Source organism: Bombina bombina, chromosome 9 (genome assembly GCF_027579735.1).
Source record: "Bombina bombina isolate aBomBom1 chromosome 9, aBomBom1.pri, whole genome shotgun sequence".
NCBI classification, from domain to species: domain Eukaryota; kingdom Metazoa; phylum Chordata; class Amphibia; order Anura; family Bombinatoridae; genus Bombina; species Bombina bombina.
The window spans coordinates 70,636,505-70,655,366 of NC_069507.1; the positions used below are offsets into that span (position 1 = coordinate 70,636,505).

The 18,862-nt window shown below is 36.9% G+C and overlaps 1 protein-coding gene across 1 annotated transcript in view; it reads left to right on the plus strand.

Annotated features, from left to right (window-relative positions):
- The window catches only part of ANKRD22 (ankyrin repeat domain 22), a 63,135-nt gene that overhangs the window by 38,464 nt on the left and 5,809 nt on the right, over window positions 1-18,862 (plus strand). Inside the window, exons 3-4 of the mRNA XM_053692210.1 lie at window positions 2,641-2,748; window positions 11,138-11,215. Of these exons, the coding sequence (XP_053548185.1) occupies window positions 2,641-2,748; window positions 11,138-11,215 (186 nt within the window). The remainder of the gene's footprint in view (window positions 1-2,640; window positions 2,749-11,137; window positions 11,216-18,862) is intronic.

Here is an 18,862-nt window from a genome sequence, read left to right on the forward strand (position 1 = left end):
AATGTGCAACATTACAGTCCATAAGTTCATCTTTATCACAGTCTCTGGCAATATGACCAACTTCATTACATTTAAAACATCTTACAGGTTGGTTATATTTAAAGTTTCCCTTCATTCCTGGGAAAATGACTCTGGTGTTTTGCATATACACCTACTGCTCTCCTATCCCCTTTATCCCCTGAACAGTCTTACCAGTTCTTGTAGAGTTCTGGGACTTTGGATTGCAGGGGGTGATCCACTGAAGATTGTTGCAAAGCTTCTCCTTAAGCTATACATCTTTTGACCAACACAATCAACTGGTCCGCTGTTTGAGGATCACCTTGATTAACCCACCGCTTCAGGGAAGCAGGTAATCCCCACTGAAACCAGTCCATCACCAGTAGTTCCACTATTTTGGTAGCCAAATTAACCTCTGATTGCAGTCACTTCCTGGCAAGGTGTATAAGGTCAAACATCTGGGATCTTGCAGCATTATGTGATGAAAACATTCAGGAATGGATTATTTGTGCACGGACTGCCGAAGTCACCCCCCAGGCGTGCAAGGATTTCCACTTTCAATTTCTCATAGTCATTGGCTTGTGCTGGCTCTAAATCATAGTAGGCCTTCTGTGGTTCACCACTAAGAAATGGCGCAAGTATACTCGCCCACTCAGCTGCTGGCCATTTTTCTCTTACTGCTGTGCGTTCAAATGCCAAAATATACGCCGCAACATCAGCTGCTGTCATCTTTTGAAGATAATGACTAGCCCTTATTACTCTGGAACCTTGGCCACCAACATAATCAGAGTTCAGTTTTTCTGATATGGCTTGAACCTCTCATTGCAGAGTTTGTGTAGCACTTTGTTGCTCTTCCCGGGTCTTCCTGAATGTCTCAGCTTGCACAGCGGCCATCTATTGTATCAACAATTCAGTGTTCTCCCTCTGATTTAGCCAGTTGCATAGCATTCTCTGATTGGGCCAATACCAACTGTTGCAGTGCTGCACTATTTTCAGCAGCTTTTCTGTTAGTCTCCTGCTGTATAGTGTTAGTGACTTCCTCCATGTTGCTTGCAGATTATAACGCCCACAGACATACAACGTGGTTACCCGGATTCTCCACCAAGTGTAACAGGAGCACTTTTAACCACGGTCTTCTAGGTCACAAATGCAGCACAGGACAGTCCACTGTAGTTTTAAAAGGCTTATTTTTCACATCAACAGGCAGTTCAGTTTAAAAAACAGGGTAATCCTTCCTCTGCAGGAATGTAAAGTACTTTTAGTAAGTAACAGTACTTACAATCATGTCCCAGCACTTCACAGTGCTTTGCAAGAATGTCCTTTGTAGTAGTTCACAGAAACAAAGGTCTTTTAAAACACACACACACACACACACACACACACACACACACACACCAGCTCCTCTAGCTTGGTAACTATCTCTCATAGGTATCAGTCAGGCTCCTATTTAAACTCTCACTGCTTCTAATTAACCACACCTGTGATTAGCTGCTTAATCAAAAGCCTGGACTGGACAGCTTCACAGCTGTCTGGGATAATGGCGCACCCTTCTCCCAATTATCCCAACCCCAGGGACCCAAAACACAGTTTACCAACTGCACAATCAAATACACACACACACACACTCTAAAGGCTGTGACACACTGCAAGCAGAGCGACGCGCAGCGTGTAGATGCAGCTGTGCGAGCTCGGTGTGTCTTGCCTTTTCATCTCTGAGCACTCTGCTGCGTCAGGTCGCGTAGCTAAGCGCTCAGAGATGAAATATTTGAACTTCAGAAGCGATGCGACGCGGAGCAAAGCAGCTGCTTTGCCTTGCGCCGCATCGCTTGCAGTGTGTCACGGGCTTTACACTCTCTCCTGGGGCTTTTAACTGAAAGGAGAAATACCATGTATAAAACTTGGTCTTACATATCTTCCATTTATAACAAGGCCTTGCTTTCTGTCACAATACACACACACACGCGACAGTGTGTCACATACACACACACACACACACACACCAACCAAAAAGTGGAAACCAGACTATAGGTAAAGTAAGCATGATATGTTCTGCAGCAGTACAATTATATTTAAACCGTTACAAAGTTCCACTCATCTAGGAAAAGTATTGCGTGTATAGGATTTGGCACAGCATCCCTTGGAAGTGAGACAGCTGGTATGCATGGCAGCCCTAGGGGCAGCGCCATGACATATAGTAAATTATACAAACATTTTGGGTGTCTTACATTTGAATTGATCATGCTAACAAAGGCTTGTAGTATAGCACAGTAAAGGTCTCATACTTTTAAAAGAATATTTATGTCACTGATGGTTAGAACGAAGTACATTTACATTTGCTGTTCTGATTACCACTCATTCAAACTTATTTAAATAATTTCTTTCAAAGAGTTGGCACCATATTTTCTCGTTCGTATTTGCTGATAAGACACAAAGTAATCTCCATATTTCTGTTTTGACTTAGTGATAAAGCAAGTTTATCAGCTTCCTTACTTTAAAGGTTTGATGGGGATTTAGTTGTATCACTGAATATATTAAGTGAACTTTAACTCCAAACTTAAAAAGCATAACGTGCATTAAAGGTAAATGAAGGTGACATGATACTGTATGTGGCACTAAAGTATTTTCCCTTTTCCCTGATTACAGAAAGAAAGGACGTGTTTGCACTATGCCGTAAGAAGAAAATTTACATTCCTTGATTATCTGCTAATTATACTCTTAATGCCTGTAATGCTGATTGGATACGTCATCATGGTAAGTGTGAAATTAAACTGAATGGAAAAACTAAATATTATTATTAAATGATAAAACATGGTTTTTACTGAGTTCTTGCAAACTAGCAATTTCAAACTGAAATAATAAAGAGATAATTTTAGTTAAAGCCACTTTGTTTCAATGCATCTTTTTTTAAAAAGAGAGAAAACATCTTAATGAACTGTAGAAGTATTGTATATTGTGGGCCTGTTGATACAAAACACTGCTGAGATGAGAGGATATAAAATGATCCTCCATCACTGCGAGATCCTTAACTAAATTCTAAAAAGGCCGATTTTGCTGTACTTGTCCAAAGGTGCATTTCCTGTATTTCTGTATGTGAAGGAGAGACCAGCCCAGTGCAACAAAGCACTGCATGATATGAGAGTTCTGCTGCATTTACGCTTTATGCTTTGTATTTATTTTATATTTCAGATTAAATTTTGTTACACTTAAACTTTGCACTTTCTTTTTTGTATTTTATTTTGTATACAGCAGTGTATTTATTTATTATTGTGATTTTACCAATTCTGATTATGCTTTCACAGTTTCTGTAACTTTAAAGGCTGTGACACACTGCAAGCAGAGCGACGCGCAGCGTGTAGATGCAGCTGTGCGCGCTCAGTGTGTCTTGCCTTTTCATCTCTGAGCACTCTGCTGCGTCAGGTCGCGTAGCTAAGCGCTCAGAGATGAAATATTTGAACTTCAGAAGCGATGCGACGCGGAGCAAAGCAGCTGCTTTGCCTCGCGCCGCATCGCTTGCAGTGTGTCACGGGCTTTACAAATTAGTTTGTATATTTGTGCATAATTTACAAATTACATTGCACTTGCATTTCTTCTTTTTAAAATAAAACAGAAAAACTACAAAAACTAAAATGTTTTTACTACAATTTAACTTTCATTTGCCTCTAGTTTAGTATTTATTACTTTTCTGTTAATTAATTAATTAAATGTGTTGTGAATTTTGAGCAACTGATGAGATAATTCAGTGAGACCAGCTTGTTTAAAATACTTGCATATTTTCACAATTGTGAGAGAGCTTTAGACATACCCAGGGAACTGCCCTGTCCCTCCCACTTACTGAAACTGTCCATTTTACAATTGAGAAAATACAAAAAACAATGTAAGTTGTAAAAGATAACCAATTTGCAAAATCACTGCTGGATCTAAATCTAACATGATTATAATATAAAACAGAATGTGCAAAGCTTAAATGCACATAAAACAAGTACTTTTAATTACAAATTTATACTGCAGTGCCTCGCCATTAACACTTTATTTTTAGTTTCTGAATTGTAAAGCTCTAACTCCCCCCCACACATTTCCTTCTATGGCTGTATCTATATCTATTGTTTTGGTAGAATACAAAAGTGCATAGGGATTATCTGCTGGAGCATGCCTAGAAGCTGTAAACTTAGTTGAAATACAATTCCTGGGTCTAAACACTGAAAATGGTGGGTGGAGCGATTGCTCCAGACAGCATGGCTTTGTAACTAATTTTGCTTATTTTTGAAAATGATTTAAAAATACTTGCATGCAATTTTTAAACAATTTTTTTTCATGCACACTATTTTTACTTTAATTAACCCTTTTAGGATATGCACAGATCTTAACATGTTTTATGGCATTTTTTAAATGTAATAATACTGAAAGGACCCTATCTAAAGTGTAAATTAATATAAAATACAAAGTGTGTTTCAAAACTCTCGTATCATGCAGTTCTATATTGCTCTGGGCTTGTCTTGACATACAGAAATAAGAAAGATATCGCAGTGCTGGAGAGTTCCATTTTTTTTTCTTTGATCATTCAGTGAGTGTAGCCCATGTGAAGTCTGCACTAAAATTTCTCTCCAAGCAGGATATTTTTTTTGTTATCAGGCCCTAACAACTGAGGAAGAGATGTGGTAAACTGGTTGGTTGAAAAAAGGAGACAATATTACAGGAATAATAGAGGATATCTACATAAAATAAAAGCATTTTGGGAAGCTGGCAAGGCCATGCTTAGGGGTGAGATAAAAGCATATATGATTAAAATAAAAAAAATGAGAAATCCAACTGGCTAACCAGGTTAAAAATGCATATAGGATTTATCTGAATGTTCCAAATAATATTAACTGGAATAAATATAGGCAAGCCAAAAATGTAAGAGCTTTTCTTGAAAGAAAAATGGTCACTAGAGGACCTAATAGCTAGAGCTTCTTTTCAGGGCTATCAAGGCATCTCAGCTAAGCACCTAGCGAGAATGATCAAAATAAGGAAAAATAGCAACATGATATCAAGCATCAAGGATGGCAATCTAAAACTTACCGTAGCATCAGAGATCAGGGAAGCCTTTTTCAAATATCAAAAAATCTACTGTAAGGAAAATATAGATAAACAAGAGCAAGACAAGTTTTGGCAGAAAATTAATCTTCCTAAAATATCCAATGAAGATTTACTGGCAATCAATCAGCCAATAACGATAGAAGAAAGGGAATTAGCCATTAAAAGAATGAAACAAAATAAAGCCCCTGGCCCTGACCGGATAACTGCAGAATTTGATAAAATCTTAAATAAAGAGATACCTGGCACTGACTAAATTATTTAATCAATATCTGTGTGAGAACCACATGAATTCCCTATATTTTTTTGTACTCAATTAAAACTCTTATTGATAAAAAAAGGTAAAGACCCAGAAGACTTGGGCCCAATATTGCTTCTAAACAAAGATTATAAATTACTTACTATGTCGATTGTGGCTGAAAGATTCAAAAAAGTAGTGGGGACAATAATCCATGCTGACCAAACAGGGTTTATGCAAGGAAGGAATGTTGTACGCAATATAAGAAAAGTACTTTTGACTATAGATACCTGTAGTAATAATAAAAGAGAGCAAAATTTTAGGCCTAGGAAAGATCTGACTTTATTGACATTAGATGCCAAAAAGGCCTTTGACTTGATTATATGGGACCATCTGTTCTTGGCTTTAGGAAATTTTCGTTTTTTCTGGACATATAATTAACATGCTCAAATTGAATTATAAAAATCCTAGATCACAATTATTAGGTAATAGTGGCCTGTCTCAATACATCACATTACAAAAGGGTATGCGACAAGGATGCCCCCTATCTCCCCTCCTTTTCAATATCTCTTTATAGCCCCTTGCAGTATGGCTCAGACAGGAATTAACAGGAATTTTATTGGGGAATCAGAAATTAACTTTATCCCTATATGCAGACGATCTTATATTATACCTAAGTGATACGTGTACGAGCATCCCACATTCTTTATATCTTATCAATAGTCCCTATCCGCAAAGATTATATTACTCAATACCATTTTTTTCCTGGGAATACTATTCTTGCCACAGAATTTACCTCTATTTATAACTAAGTGCAATATTCTTAGGTTCAGTGCTGCATGTTCATTATTTTTGTGGGGAAGGATCCAGCGTTGAATTGCTATGGCCAGATTAATACAACAAACAAGACTTGGCGGTTTCTTGATGCCCAGTTTAGAATATTAGAATTGGATTTGTATGATAAAATTTGCATTCGACTGGATGACAGAAAAAAATTATGTTACTTACATAGACATTGAGACAAATCTGGTTGACTCATTTGATCTACGGGCCTTGCTGCACTATTCCCCCACTAAACTATCAAGTAATATTATAAATATGCAGACTTTTGCAAATGTTATTTCTTCATGGCAGAAGTATTGCAAGGAAATGAGACATGATCCGAGGACCTCTCAATTCTTACCTATCGCAGGAAACCCGGATTTTGTACCAGGATTGCATGTGGTTTTTCAAGAGTTGAAGAAGGCAATTTCCTATATCTTTCACCTTATGCAGGACAATATGATACTCCATTCATATGCAGAACTTTCCGCTAAATATGCTCTTTCTGTAAAGTATTTTTATGCCTATCTATAGGTACGGAGTTATGCTGCTCAAATAATTAGAATATATGGACTTGATTGGGGCACCACTGAGATTCCTAATGGAATTAAGTTGTATTGGTCAGGTAGACAATTTCTTACTGGTGTAAATCCCTGATTATTAAGTCTGGTCAAAATAACCTAAGAAAACTCTTTCAGAATATTTCAGAACAGGATATTGTAAAGAGTATCAGGTTATCTGAATTGACCCCTACTAATATAAGTTGGAGGGAATACCAAATAAAGTTGTTGAATAATTATTATTTTACCCCATATACACTGTATAAATTCACTAAAAATAAACAAACTAGCCGATGCCACAAATGCAAAGCAGAAATGGCAGACGTTATACATTGCATGTGGTCATGCCCTAAAATTATACAATACTGCGGGGGCGGAGCCTATTCTCACTGCGGCAAGACGTGTTTTTGTGAAGGACTTTATATAAGTTTTTTACATAGTAAATATGCTACAATCAACAGTTTTGTAAACGTCTTTCCTGCTAGGATCAGATGGATGCCCAGTACTGGGGATCAGACAAGGTCTCTGGCTATGTTCTCCGAGACAGCTATTATCAACTCCTACACAGGCTTGGACACCATTTTGCAACTTGCTGTAACTACGCAGCACAAAAATCCCAAGTAACTATTTCTGTGTTAGTAGTGAAGCATAGGTCTGGGGCTGCCGCAATTTACCCCCCCCCCAAAAAAAAAAACCTCTGGGATTAAGATATCCTGCAATAGGATACTGGGCTGTTATAAGATGTACCTACCCTATACAGAACAAAGTTAACAGTTATGTAATGGAGAGATACACTAACTCCATTATCATCCAGAAACTTGAGAGCCGGGTATAGCACTCCAAGGTATATACAAGAGACCCCCATGAATATTATGGAACCAGCAGACTATCTCGTGACTGAGCTTAGTAAACTTCTGGATATATATCAAGCCGTCTTCCTGCAGACGCTACAGTCTACATTTGCCTCCTGCTGATAACAGTGCCGAAATTACACATATAACCCCTGCTCATAGGTTTGAGGAGGGTGGCAGCGCTCTGGGGCCCCAGCGGCAGTTACCTACCTTCTACAATGGCACACAGATGGGAGAGACTCCAGATTTACATCTGCTGCAGAGGACCAAGGCACACTGGTGTGAGATGCATCCAAGCGAGGATATGACCGTATGAGGGAGATGATATTGGCTGGACTCTATCTAATGCCACAATTGCATACAAGCCACATGGTACTACAGAAGGACTTGTAACTCTGGAGGCCACTGTGCCCCAAATGTGGATCTGTAACACTTACTTTAAGACCGGTTCCTCATACAGCAGTCAGAGTATCAGATTTGATCCTTTGGTGATGGTGTGGCAATGCTATGTGTGGTGCGCTATATCTGGTGAGCCCAAGCTATCTGAGAGCGTTAAGACTTGGACCGAGTCCGAAACACTTGTCCTGGCGGTCTGGTGTAGGCTGAAGATTGTTGGTAGCTGTTAGGCCATGCTGCTATCCTGGTAAACTGTTTCACTAAAATGTTTTAAGGAATATATTGTGGACATGTTTCTCATGTACTAAGTAGCTTGGCATAAACGTTAAGTAATACGATCCAGACACAAGACTTTATGATGGCTATTGACGGGATAACCTTGTCTGGTAGTATATGTCTATGTCTTAATTCATACACAGTACAGCTTCTATCTAATGTTTATTCACTGTGTACCTACTATGCTGATATCTCAAACGGAGTGCACTAGAGCTGTTGACCTTTAGGTATTTATTTGTGCACAAATGCCAATTCCCATGTTTATGCTTATTTAAAACTTCTGTACTTTGGTTTTATTACTTTACCATATATATATTTTTCCTCATAAGTTCCTATATATTTGGCTGGCATCTTAAATAGATGCTTCATTATGTAATTGTATTATTGTCCATGACACTTATATCTAAAATACCCACATCCTCAGCTCTCTAATAATAGTTGCTGCAATTCTCCCTACTAAGGCTAGTAATATGTGTTGCAACAATAAGATACACCATAAGCTCTGTATCTTATATAGCAGTATCACTATTATACATTTTTATATGGCATTTTTAACATGTTACAGGTAGAAGTTACATTGGAATGCAAGTTTATTGCTGCCCTATTTACATGTATAATCCTGTCCTTCTGTTGGCGGCCGCAATACTAGGCATGCGTATATATGTATTATAAGGAAGAGCAGCGTGTAACTCATGCACCTTAGATGATTTTGCCATATCATATTGCCTATCTTGTCAAATCAATAGCTATTAACCACCTGAGGGAATAAACACCTACATAATTGGTTAATGTTATATGTTGTGGGTCAGCATTTTGCAAACTCATCAGAACCCCAAAGGGAGCTCCTACATAGTATAGCTGTCTGCAAATATCCCTACGTCCCATGTACTCCATGTTTTCATACTGATCTCAACACTGACCGACTCTCTAGTTTCTCATTGCACTTACTTTCCTCACACCGAATTGGGGTTACTAGTTGAACAGCGTTGACATATGCAAGCTTAAATTTCCATTAGTATTATCATACTTAATAGTTTGGTAATACTGGTATCTGTTTTATATATATATATATATATATATATATATATATATATATATATATATATATATATATATATATATATATATATATATATATATATATATATATTATATATATATATATATATATTATATATATATATATATATATACATATATATTATATATATATATATATTATATATTCCACAATAGTCTAAACAAAAAAGTAAAACAAGGTTCATCATGTCCCAAAAGTGGCCTCTGAGATATATCACTGTCTGGCCATTACCCCTTCAACACTAATTCATAGAAGCGTTCAGGAATTCTCCCGTATTTCTCTCACTTGTACTTGAGGGTGAGTTACCTCAGCATTGAATACATCTCAACCTGATGTTTGTTTAATGTATGCAGTTCTAAGTAAAGCCTGGATTCTGATTTTTTTTATTTTCCCTTTTTTTCTCTCTTGCGTGACCCATCTTTTTTTTTTTTTTTTTTTTTTCTTATTGTCGTCTAATGTAAAAGGTGAAGAAAACCAAGCATGATTTTGTTTATTGTGTACGGAAACCTCTAAGGTAAAATTGTTACACCTGTCATTGGTTTTTCTTGTTTGTTTATCATATATTGTAAAAATCCAATAAAAAAAATTAAAAAAAAAAAAAAAGGAAGAGACGTGGTGTGATCCTGGGCTTAAACCATTTGTCCAAATTTTGTAATTCTTTCATTTAGCTTTTAATCTAACTGTTGCTTGTGATACTTGCTAGCAGTTAGACCATATTACTTTTTTCTTACGGAGCAGATGGTATGGGAACAGTATGTGTAGAATAAAAATGCTTTTTTCTTTTTCTCTACAAAAGTATGTGATCTTCTTGTGCAAAGCAAACTAGTATAAAGAAAATGTGGCAAGCCAGCTGTCTTCATACTATTACACAAATTGGCACAGGGTAAGAGCTTGTCTGCTTTATTGGGAATGAACATACCTGTGATAGCTTGTTCTATGCTGCTGTACCCAACCAAGCACAGTACACAAATCTTATACATTTTCCTGCCATGCAGACATGTGCACACTAGCTATCTAGATACCTCCTTTAATAAAGAATAACACATGAACTAAGCAAATTTGATAATAGAAGTAAATTGGAACTTTTTTTAAAATTGTATTCTCTATCTGAATTATGAAAGAGAAAAAATGTGGGTTGTATGTCCCAGTAATAATACCTGGATATACTGACTAAATACCTTTTTTTTTTTTGCCTGCTGCTGGGCATGCTTTCAAAGGACAGCATAGCGTTTCTACTTATATCCTATCACAATATTGTCCTATATGTTCAAACCTTTAAATCTGTTTTTTTTAATGAAGCCTGTATTGATTTGCTTGTTACTTCTAAAGTTGTTATTCTCTTTCACTTTGTATGTTGAAAAATCAAAATTCAATCTTCATTTCAACTTTCTTTTAAGCAAATCTATTATTTAAATAGTCAATGATATCCGCTTGAGTTTATTGGCAATGTTTTGCAATGCTTCATTTTATACTAAACAACATTCTAAATTAATTATATCAACTCTGCTTTGTTCTCATGTTGTTCTTTGTTGAAAAACATGGGCGTAAGCTTGCACGTACGTGTCTAGAGCGCTATATGGCAGCAGTTTTGCAAGAATGTTATCCATTTGAAAAAGCACTAGATAGCAGCATGTAGTGCTGCAGATGCCAACCTACGTATCTCTTCAACAAAGAATAACATGAGGACAAATCTGATTTAATAACAGAAGTAGATTGATTCAGACAGAGCACACAAATTTAACAAAAGTTTCCACACAGGAAATGTTGGGGTTTCATTTCCCTTTAAGTGCTCATTTTATTGTTTTAAGAGTTGTAGTTAATTTTATTTTATTTACATGTACAGATATCAAAGAGCAAGCAAAATGAAAGATTGATAAGACTGCTGCTACAATCCGGAGTGGATGTCAATGCTACCGATTATGTAAGTTTCAACTGATTTATTATTAGGGATGGGCGAAAGTGTAATACGTTTGGTAGAATAAATAGTCCTGTGGAGATTAGTTTTGGATAATCGAATGTTGATAAAAATTAAAATTCAATAATCAAATGTTTCAGGTTTTTGAGCGTTCAAAAATTGGAACGAATGTCCCCATTCAGAATTTCAAATGTAACATTCGATTTAAAGGGACAGTCTACACTTTAGTCATCTTGAAGTCTTACCTTTAGATTAAGCTGCAAATAGTCTCCTGCACATTTTCTATATCATGCAGCAGAAATGGTAAAATTATTTTAAAATGAATATTGTTTCTGGCCAGTTTGAAATGGCTGCCAAGCTCCACCCACCGATGACATCACGATCTGGGCTGCATTTAGGCACTCTGCTGAATAGTATTGAGTATTATTATTATTATTATTATTATTATTATATATATATATATATATATATCTTTACTTTCCCGTTAATGAACGTGATCAAACATTAAAAATTGTTTTCAATTTGTTTTTAGTTTCTAATCAGATTCTTCCCTGCTTCCCCATCCTCTCAATCAGCTTTATAAGTGATTATTGGACTATCCATGCAGCAATGATATTTCTAGCCCCTCCTTTTCCTGTCACTTCAATATCAATATCTCTAAGTGAAAACCATTGAGAAAACTTTATCTACCAGCATGCATTAGTAGTTGTTGTTAGAATACTGAAGTACAGGTCATCACTTACTAGCCAATAAATGAAGATGCCTGTAAAAATTCTAATCTCTGTGAGCCCAGAATGCTGCTCTCGCCACGTGTCCTGTGATTTTTTTTTTTATTTTTTTTTTAGATTCATAGCACCTCACAAGACTATACATATACACAGGCATAGTCTATACATATACACATGCATAGTCTATATATATATATATATATATATATATATATATATACACATGCATAGTCTCTACATATACACAGGCATAGTCTATATACATATATACACACATGCATAGTCTAGTCAAGTGCTATGCTCTTTTTAAAGTTTATTTTTTAATTAATAAAGGGACAGTAAAGTCAGAATTAAAAGAATATGATCAATATCAAATGTAGGATGTAAAAATCGTAATCAAAGAAAGTTAAAAATCATTGATAGTACGTTTTTAATATTTCTAAAAAAAAATATGCATCAAAATACACATTTGCATTACTCTGTAAAATTCTTATTTAAAACACAGCAAAAATCATGTTTAACATATAAGACAATTTCCATGTACAAAGCTAAAATTCTATCACTTTTTCATTGTAACTCTAGACAAGTGGGCTAAACAGAGGCATATCCTTTGGCATGTCTGAAGTTCTCTTACAGGTCTGCATACATTATCTAAGAAGTTTGTGCCTGCAAGTACAGGGCCGGATTTATACTTAGGCAGAGTAGGTATGTGCCTACAGGCACCATCCGTGGAGGGGCAGCTGTCTCTGCCTATTATAAATACCAGTCATCTTAAAATTACCCTCCTTAAACCTTCGTAGTGAGAGCTGGAATAAATGGTAACAGCTAGTTCCTGTTCAGCTAAAGTACCTCTGATGTCAGAGCTAGCTGCTTCCTGTGCTTTCTATCATTTGTTAGCAGCAGTCATGTGCCTACTCTGACATCACAGGTGACTTAAGTGAATGGGAACTAGTTGCTACCCACAATACGGTGGCTTCATGTAGGCAACTATAAACACATTATTATTTATAATATAATTTATGTTTTAACAGGGTTTGCACCATATTATTGATGCTATTATATGTTAAAGAATATGATATGATTTTTTTTTTGTAACCCCCACAAATATAAGTCTGTACCTATAAACACAGCTGTAGTTTGGTAATGTTTATGTACAATTTAATATATCTGTATTATTCATATACTAAATACAGGATTTACATTGCACCTTCTCATAATTTTGCCCCTGATGGAAGTATGGAGCCCTGGGAGGTGCTGATATTTTACTGCTGTCAGCCATCTTAGTTAAGGTCGTCGGCACATTGGTGGACGGGGAGCGCGGAGGAGGGGCACTTTAGATTTTGGTGCCTACAGGAACCTGGGCTGTAAATCCCAGCCCTGTAGAAGTGTATGGAAAGTACACTGAAAAAAAGTTATTTGATTTGTTTGTGCTTCAAAAAAGCGATCAGTGCCATGGGCTCCTTGTCACATTTGATATCCTCTGATAGATTTTGCAATTTAGAGAGTCATTAATTATTGGAGGCAGCTCACTAATTGCTGGGACTTTGAGGTTCTGTCCTCTATTTTAGAGAACCAAGTGAGGTCTGTCTATGCAAAAGTTGATGTGATATTTCTCTCAGTGACAGAGATTTTAGGGAATCTGGTCTTGTGAGTTTAACCTCTTTAGAAGGGTTAAACACATAGGTAAAACTGAACTCCCGGGTGCAATGTACATAGTGTTCTGAGGGCAGGGTTATTGGCGAGGTGCGGGCAATACCTTGTTTTACTTTGGAAACCAGGATATTTATTCGAAAATAAAGCTGCCGGAGGCACAGCAGCGCAAAGCGCCAAACAATGATAATGTCCGAAATAAGCAGGAAAGTTGGGTGCTCTGCAGTTTACTTCCATAGACTTCAACTAGGGATACCAAGAAAAATATATAAATTTGATAACAGAAGTATATTGAAAAGGTTTTTTTTTTTTGGTTTTTTTTTGCTTGTTTTTTAACTGTATCTGAATCATGAAAGTTTAATTTGACTTTTATGGGCCATGTATCTTGGCACAACTTTTCATTCCTTCCCTTCTTGCAGACTGAGCCAAACCTTAAAATACATTTGCTTTGCTTAAGGCAGATCCTGCAGATATGTGTCATACAAGGAGTGGCGATTTTATCTGACTTTGTTACGTCATCTGCAAATTACACATGTCTTTGTGAGCGGAAGTGAGCACTGACTGCTAGGTAAAGCATACAGAATAAATGTAATATATTGCTCCTGATGCTTAGACAGTGACATTTAAAGGACCAGTAAATACAGTAGATTTGCATAATCAAAAATACATTATAAACAATACAATAGCACTTAGGGGCATATCTATCAAGCTCCGTATGCTCTGGGAGGGCGGACAGACATCGCCACAATTCAACCCGATCGGGTTGATTGACACCACCCTGCGGCTGATTGGCCGTGAATCTGCAGGGGACGGCGTTGCACCAGCAGCTCACAAGAGTATTGTTCTCCGCATTCAGCGAGGTCTGTCGGACCTGATCCGCACTGTTGGATCAGGTCCGACAGACCTTTGTATGAACTTCAAATGAGTAGTAGATTTTTTTTTTTTTTTTTTTTTTCTTCTAACTAGTTTCAAACTTATGTCTATTTCCACTCCAACTGTATCATGTGACAGCCATCAGCCAATCAAAAATTCATATTACGTATATTCTGTGAATTCTTGCACATGCTCAGTAGGAGCTGGTGACCCAAAAAGTGTAAATATAAAAAGACTGTGCACATTTTGTTAATGGAAGTAAATTGGAAAGTTATTCAAAATAGCCTGATCTATCTGAATCATGAAAGTTTAATTTTGACTTGACTGTCCCTTTTTAATCTCAATATATTCAGTAAAATATTTCTTTTTTTTTTTTTTTTTTTTTTTTATAATTTTTATTGAAGTTTCAATCAAGGCATACAAAAATCGGAGAACAATAAAGTACAAAAAAGGCACAAAACATGCAACACATAATACTGAGTCAAATGCAAAGGAAATATTGTGCAACCAGTTATGCCAAATAATAAACCACCCCCCTAAATGACACATGAGGATACTTTTGATCCTCACCACCATAAAGCAAACTTATAGGGGGATATCTTGAATAAATGAGACCTCTTTTGGATCTCCTATGTCGAACCTCAAGTTCTATTTTAGAGAAGTTACTCTACAACTGAGAAATCAAAGAAAAAAAAAATATATATATAACATATGTAACACATTGGTAGCGGATCTGAATCTAGCTAGCTCTTCAATGAAAGAGGAAGGATAAGGGGTAATATGGTGGTAATCATAATATTTAGAGCTGCTCCATATATTTACTATTCAATGAGAGTATTAGTTCCTATATGAGTATGTAGGATACTGCATTGGACAAGCCATAATCGCTTATAAATATGGGCAATAAGGCATTGAACATTCATAACATTTGCAAAAATAAGAGATACAGATATTAACATCATATTTGACTAAACTAAAAGTGTGTACCTGAGAGGTTTCTTCCCTCATTACCTTCTTCCCCCCTCTGTTATATAGGTCACTCTTGGCCCTTATTATTTCAAGATTACTACACTCATACGTTAACATTATATAGAGGCACATAGATAAGCTCCAATGTACTTTGTGATGCATTTGCTTAAGTAATATTATCATTTGCATAGTAGGATGCATCAGCCAGACCTAAAGACATGTAAAACCCATATTATAATACTATTTGATATTGAGAATAACTAATAGGATATCCAGCTAAGTCACAATTAACCAAGGATAAAGGGTTATACCTTTTGAATTACACATTTTATCACTTCATGCCTGGGTATATGTGCTAGTTCAATAATATTAATGCAATCTCAAAGGGAGCATGGTTTTAAGCTCCTTATGTAGTATTATGTGCCAACGCTTTCCTGCACATTATAACTCTAGAAATTAGATATCATATATCAAGAAGAAGTTATAGCAGCAGTACATTAAGCTAGCATTCTCAGCATATTAAGCCGTTCACATAGATATGAATACTTTTAAAGACTTGACTTCAACACTAAGGTTATTGTTACAAGTGATCACAACTGGAGCCCTTAGTTATAGCTTAGATGGTATCTTAAGTCTTCTAGCGCTAATGCCCAATGTCCACTCTATATTCAAGTGAAATGTCCTTCTTGATGAGTGGGGTCAGTTACTGGGGCAGTATTAGGCTATAGCATGCATTTAACCAGCAAAAATACACATTAATCATTAAGGCTATCTATATAAAGCACTCAAATATAGCACAATACCAATATTACAGTTATTACGCAAAGCTACACACCGACAGTTCTGCTGGACAGTAGCATGTATAGGGTTTGATGAGAATATGAGCGATTACCCTAAAATATCTGTTTCTGGGGATCCAGCTTAAGGAGCACTGTCTCACACACCTCGGATCCCGTGCTCATCTGTACCATGAATTTTCAACCTATCCCGGTCCTGCTCCCCTCTGAGGCAGCATTTGCTTGTGTGATACGGAGAGCATGTAGAGAGCCTTTTCCCCTTCGAGTATCATGGCTGCCATACCCCGGGAGGTGCGGGTAACTTATTCCACGGCAGGCAGATGACATAGCTGCATGTAGGACTCTAAAGTATGTGCTTGCGCTGCTGAGCCTCTCTCTTGCATGCAATTTCTCCTTGAGTGGCCCCGAATCTCCCAGATCAGGCAGACGGTACCCAAGTGTTTCCCCAGTAAGGGCAGGGAAGGTCGGGAGGTGTGCATATAGAGGCCGCGGTTTAGAATCCTTAGAGGCGTCAGGCAACACGGATCCCTGCAGGTCTGGACTAACTACATTGCGCTGCTGAGATATTTGGTGTGCCACTCCTCCCGAAGTGTTCACTTCAGCTCGTTCAGCGCCAATTTGTGTTGCGGCTCTCTGCTCCACTGTCGCAACTGTGTGTGGGCCGGCATTAACATCCGACTGGGCTAAAAAAGGTATATCAGCCGTGTAAATTTTAGATGCCTGAGTCAGGTACTTGCGTGGTTCTGGTAAGGGCTGTACTTCTCTTTTCATGTTAACGCAAACACCCTTTAGGGAGGTGAATTCCTCTTGCAGAACTTCATGAAGCCTGAGGAAGTGTGTTTCAAGCATGGCTTTCACTTCCCTCAGGATTAGCTTAGTAGCTAGCGCCATATTGGAGAAACGAAATGCAGGTTTCCAGCAGACGTATTAGGCCTCTCACCACTCCAAACAGTAAAATACCCGTTGAAATAAAGGATGGTTAGGGTTTTTTCCTCCTCCTTCCAAATGCAATGATTTAAGAGCTGTCCAGTTACTATGGAACTGGTTTGATAACCCAGGGAGCTCCACAAAAAAACGTCCTACCGCAACAGCTATAGGCTCCGCCCCCATTTCCTTTTCTTTTAATTGGTATTTAAAAGAGGTGTGCACGGGTAAAAAAAAAAAAGTAATTTTTCGCATAGTCGGCTGCTGTGGTATTCGGTATTCGTTTAGTTTTAAACTAATCGAATACTCCATAAATGGGGAACATTTTCACTAGTTTTCATTAAACTAATGTAAATGTTCTTAATTAATGTTCCTAAAGCTACAGGTGAAAAGTTCACCTGTAGCGTTAAATACTTACCTTTAGCTCGCTGAAGAGCCGCGCTAATCCCAACCCTTCTTCACAGCGCCGAGGGCCATACTAATATATGTGGTTTAGCGTGCTCTAAGCCTCCTATTAGCACAGCCTGGGGCTAAGTGAAGGAGTGTCGGATAAGCGTGACTTTTCAGCGCGCTTTAGGTAAGTATTTGTAACCACTCAGGTAATTTAAAGGAAACAAATTTCATCAGTATTGTATTTGTTTTCTTTCAATTTTGCGCTGCATTTGTTCCAATATCAGTGTTTTGTTAACAAATCTGCTTTCGTAACTAAAACCCATGTACCGCAATGCTGTTTCTTATTTACTCCAGAGGAGCTAGTCTTTACAGCTCCTATAGTTTGTCATTGGACATTTCATGCCTATAAGCTGCTACCAGAGATTGTCTGTTATGTTATTGTTTGTCCAATCGTTTGCTTTATTTGCTCCACTTGTTAAAAGAGTGTTGAAATAGAAAAAATCTGAGGTTCATTATGTGAGTGGACTCCCTTCGAGGAGCCATGGAGAAACTAGTAGTAAGATATTAGTTACCTTGGTCTCTGCATACCTCTGTTACATGAAAAGGAATACCTAAATATGTCTTACTTATGTATTATGATTTATGTTTATGACCTCAATAAAAATATTATTTAAAAAAAAAAAAATCTGCTTTCGTAACAAAACTAATGCACATGCCTAGTATTCATTATTTATGCACTATTATTTCTCTTCCAAACAAAGAAATTCCCCATAGTCCATGACCACCAAAATGACTTTAGTTTTTTTGTCCTAATGGAAAATCTTAAATGTATTTTGATAGTTTTAGTTTTATCTCCTCTAATGTTTCATGAATCAATGTTATCCGACCACTGTTCTGCACCATAAAGACTGCAGACAACAAAGAAAAATCTATTGATGAGGAACAACTCCCTATTGGTGGAGTGCTTTCTGTCATAGAAAAATCAATTTATGTTCAGTATAAAAAATAATGTTGAAAGGCAAATAGTCTTTTTATTAATAAAGCTTGTTTAAAAAAAAAAATTACAGAAAAAAATTGATTTCCCTAAATAAGATGTACATATATGTTGAAAAACCTGTACATACATACATACATACATACACACACACACAGTATATGTCTCTAGCAGCCCATCTTCCAAACCCCTATAGTTTGTGGTACACTATAGTGGAGGTACAACCATAAACATGATTAAAGGGAAACGCATATTTTATTATTTCATGATTCAGACAGAACATACAATTTGAAACAATGTTCTAATTTATGTCTATTATCAAATT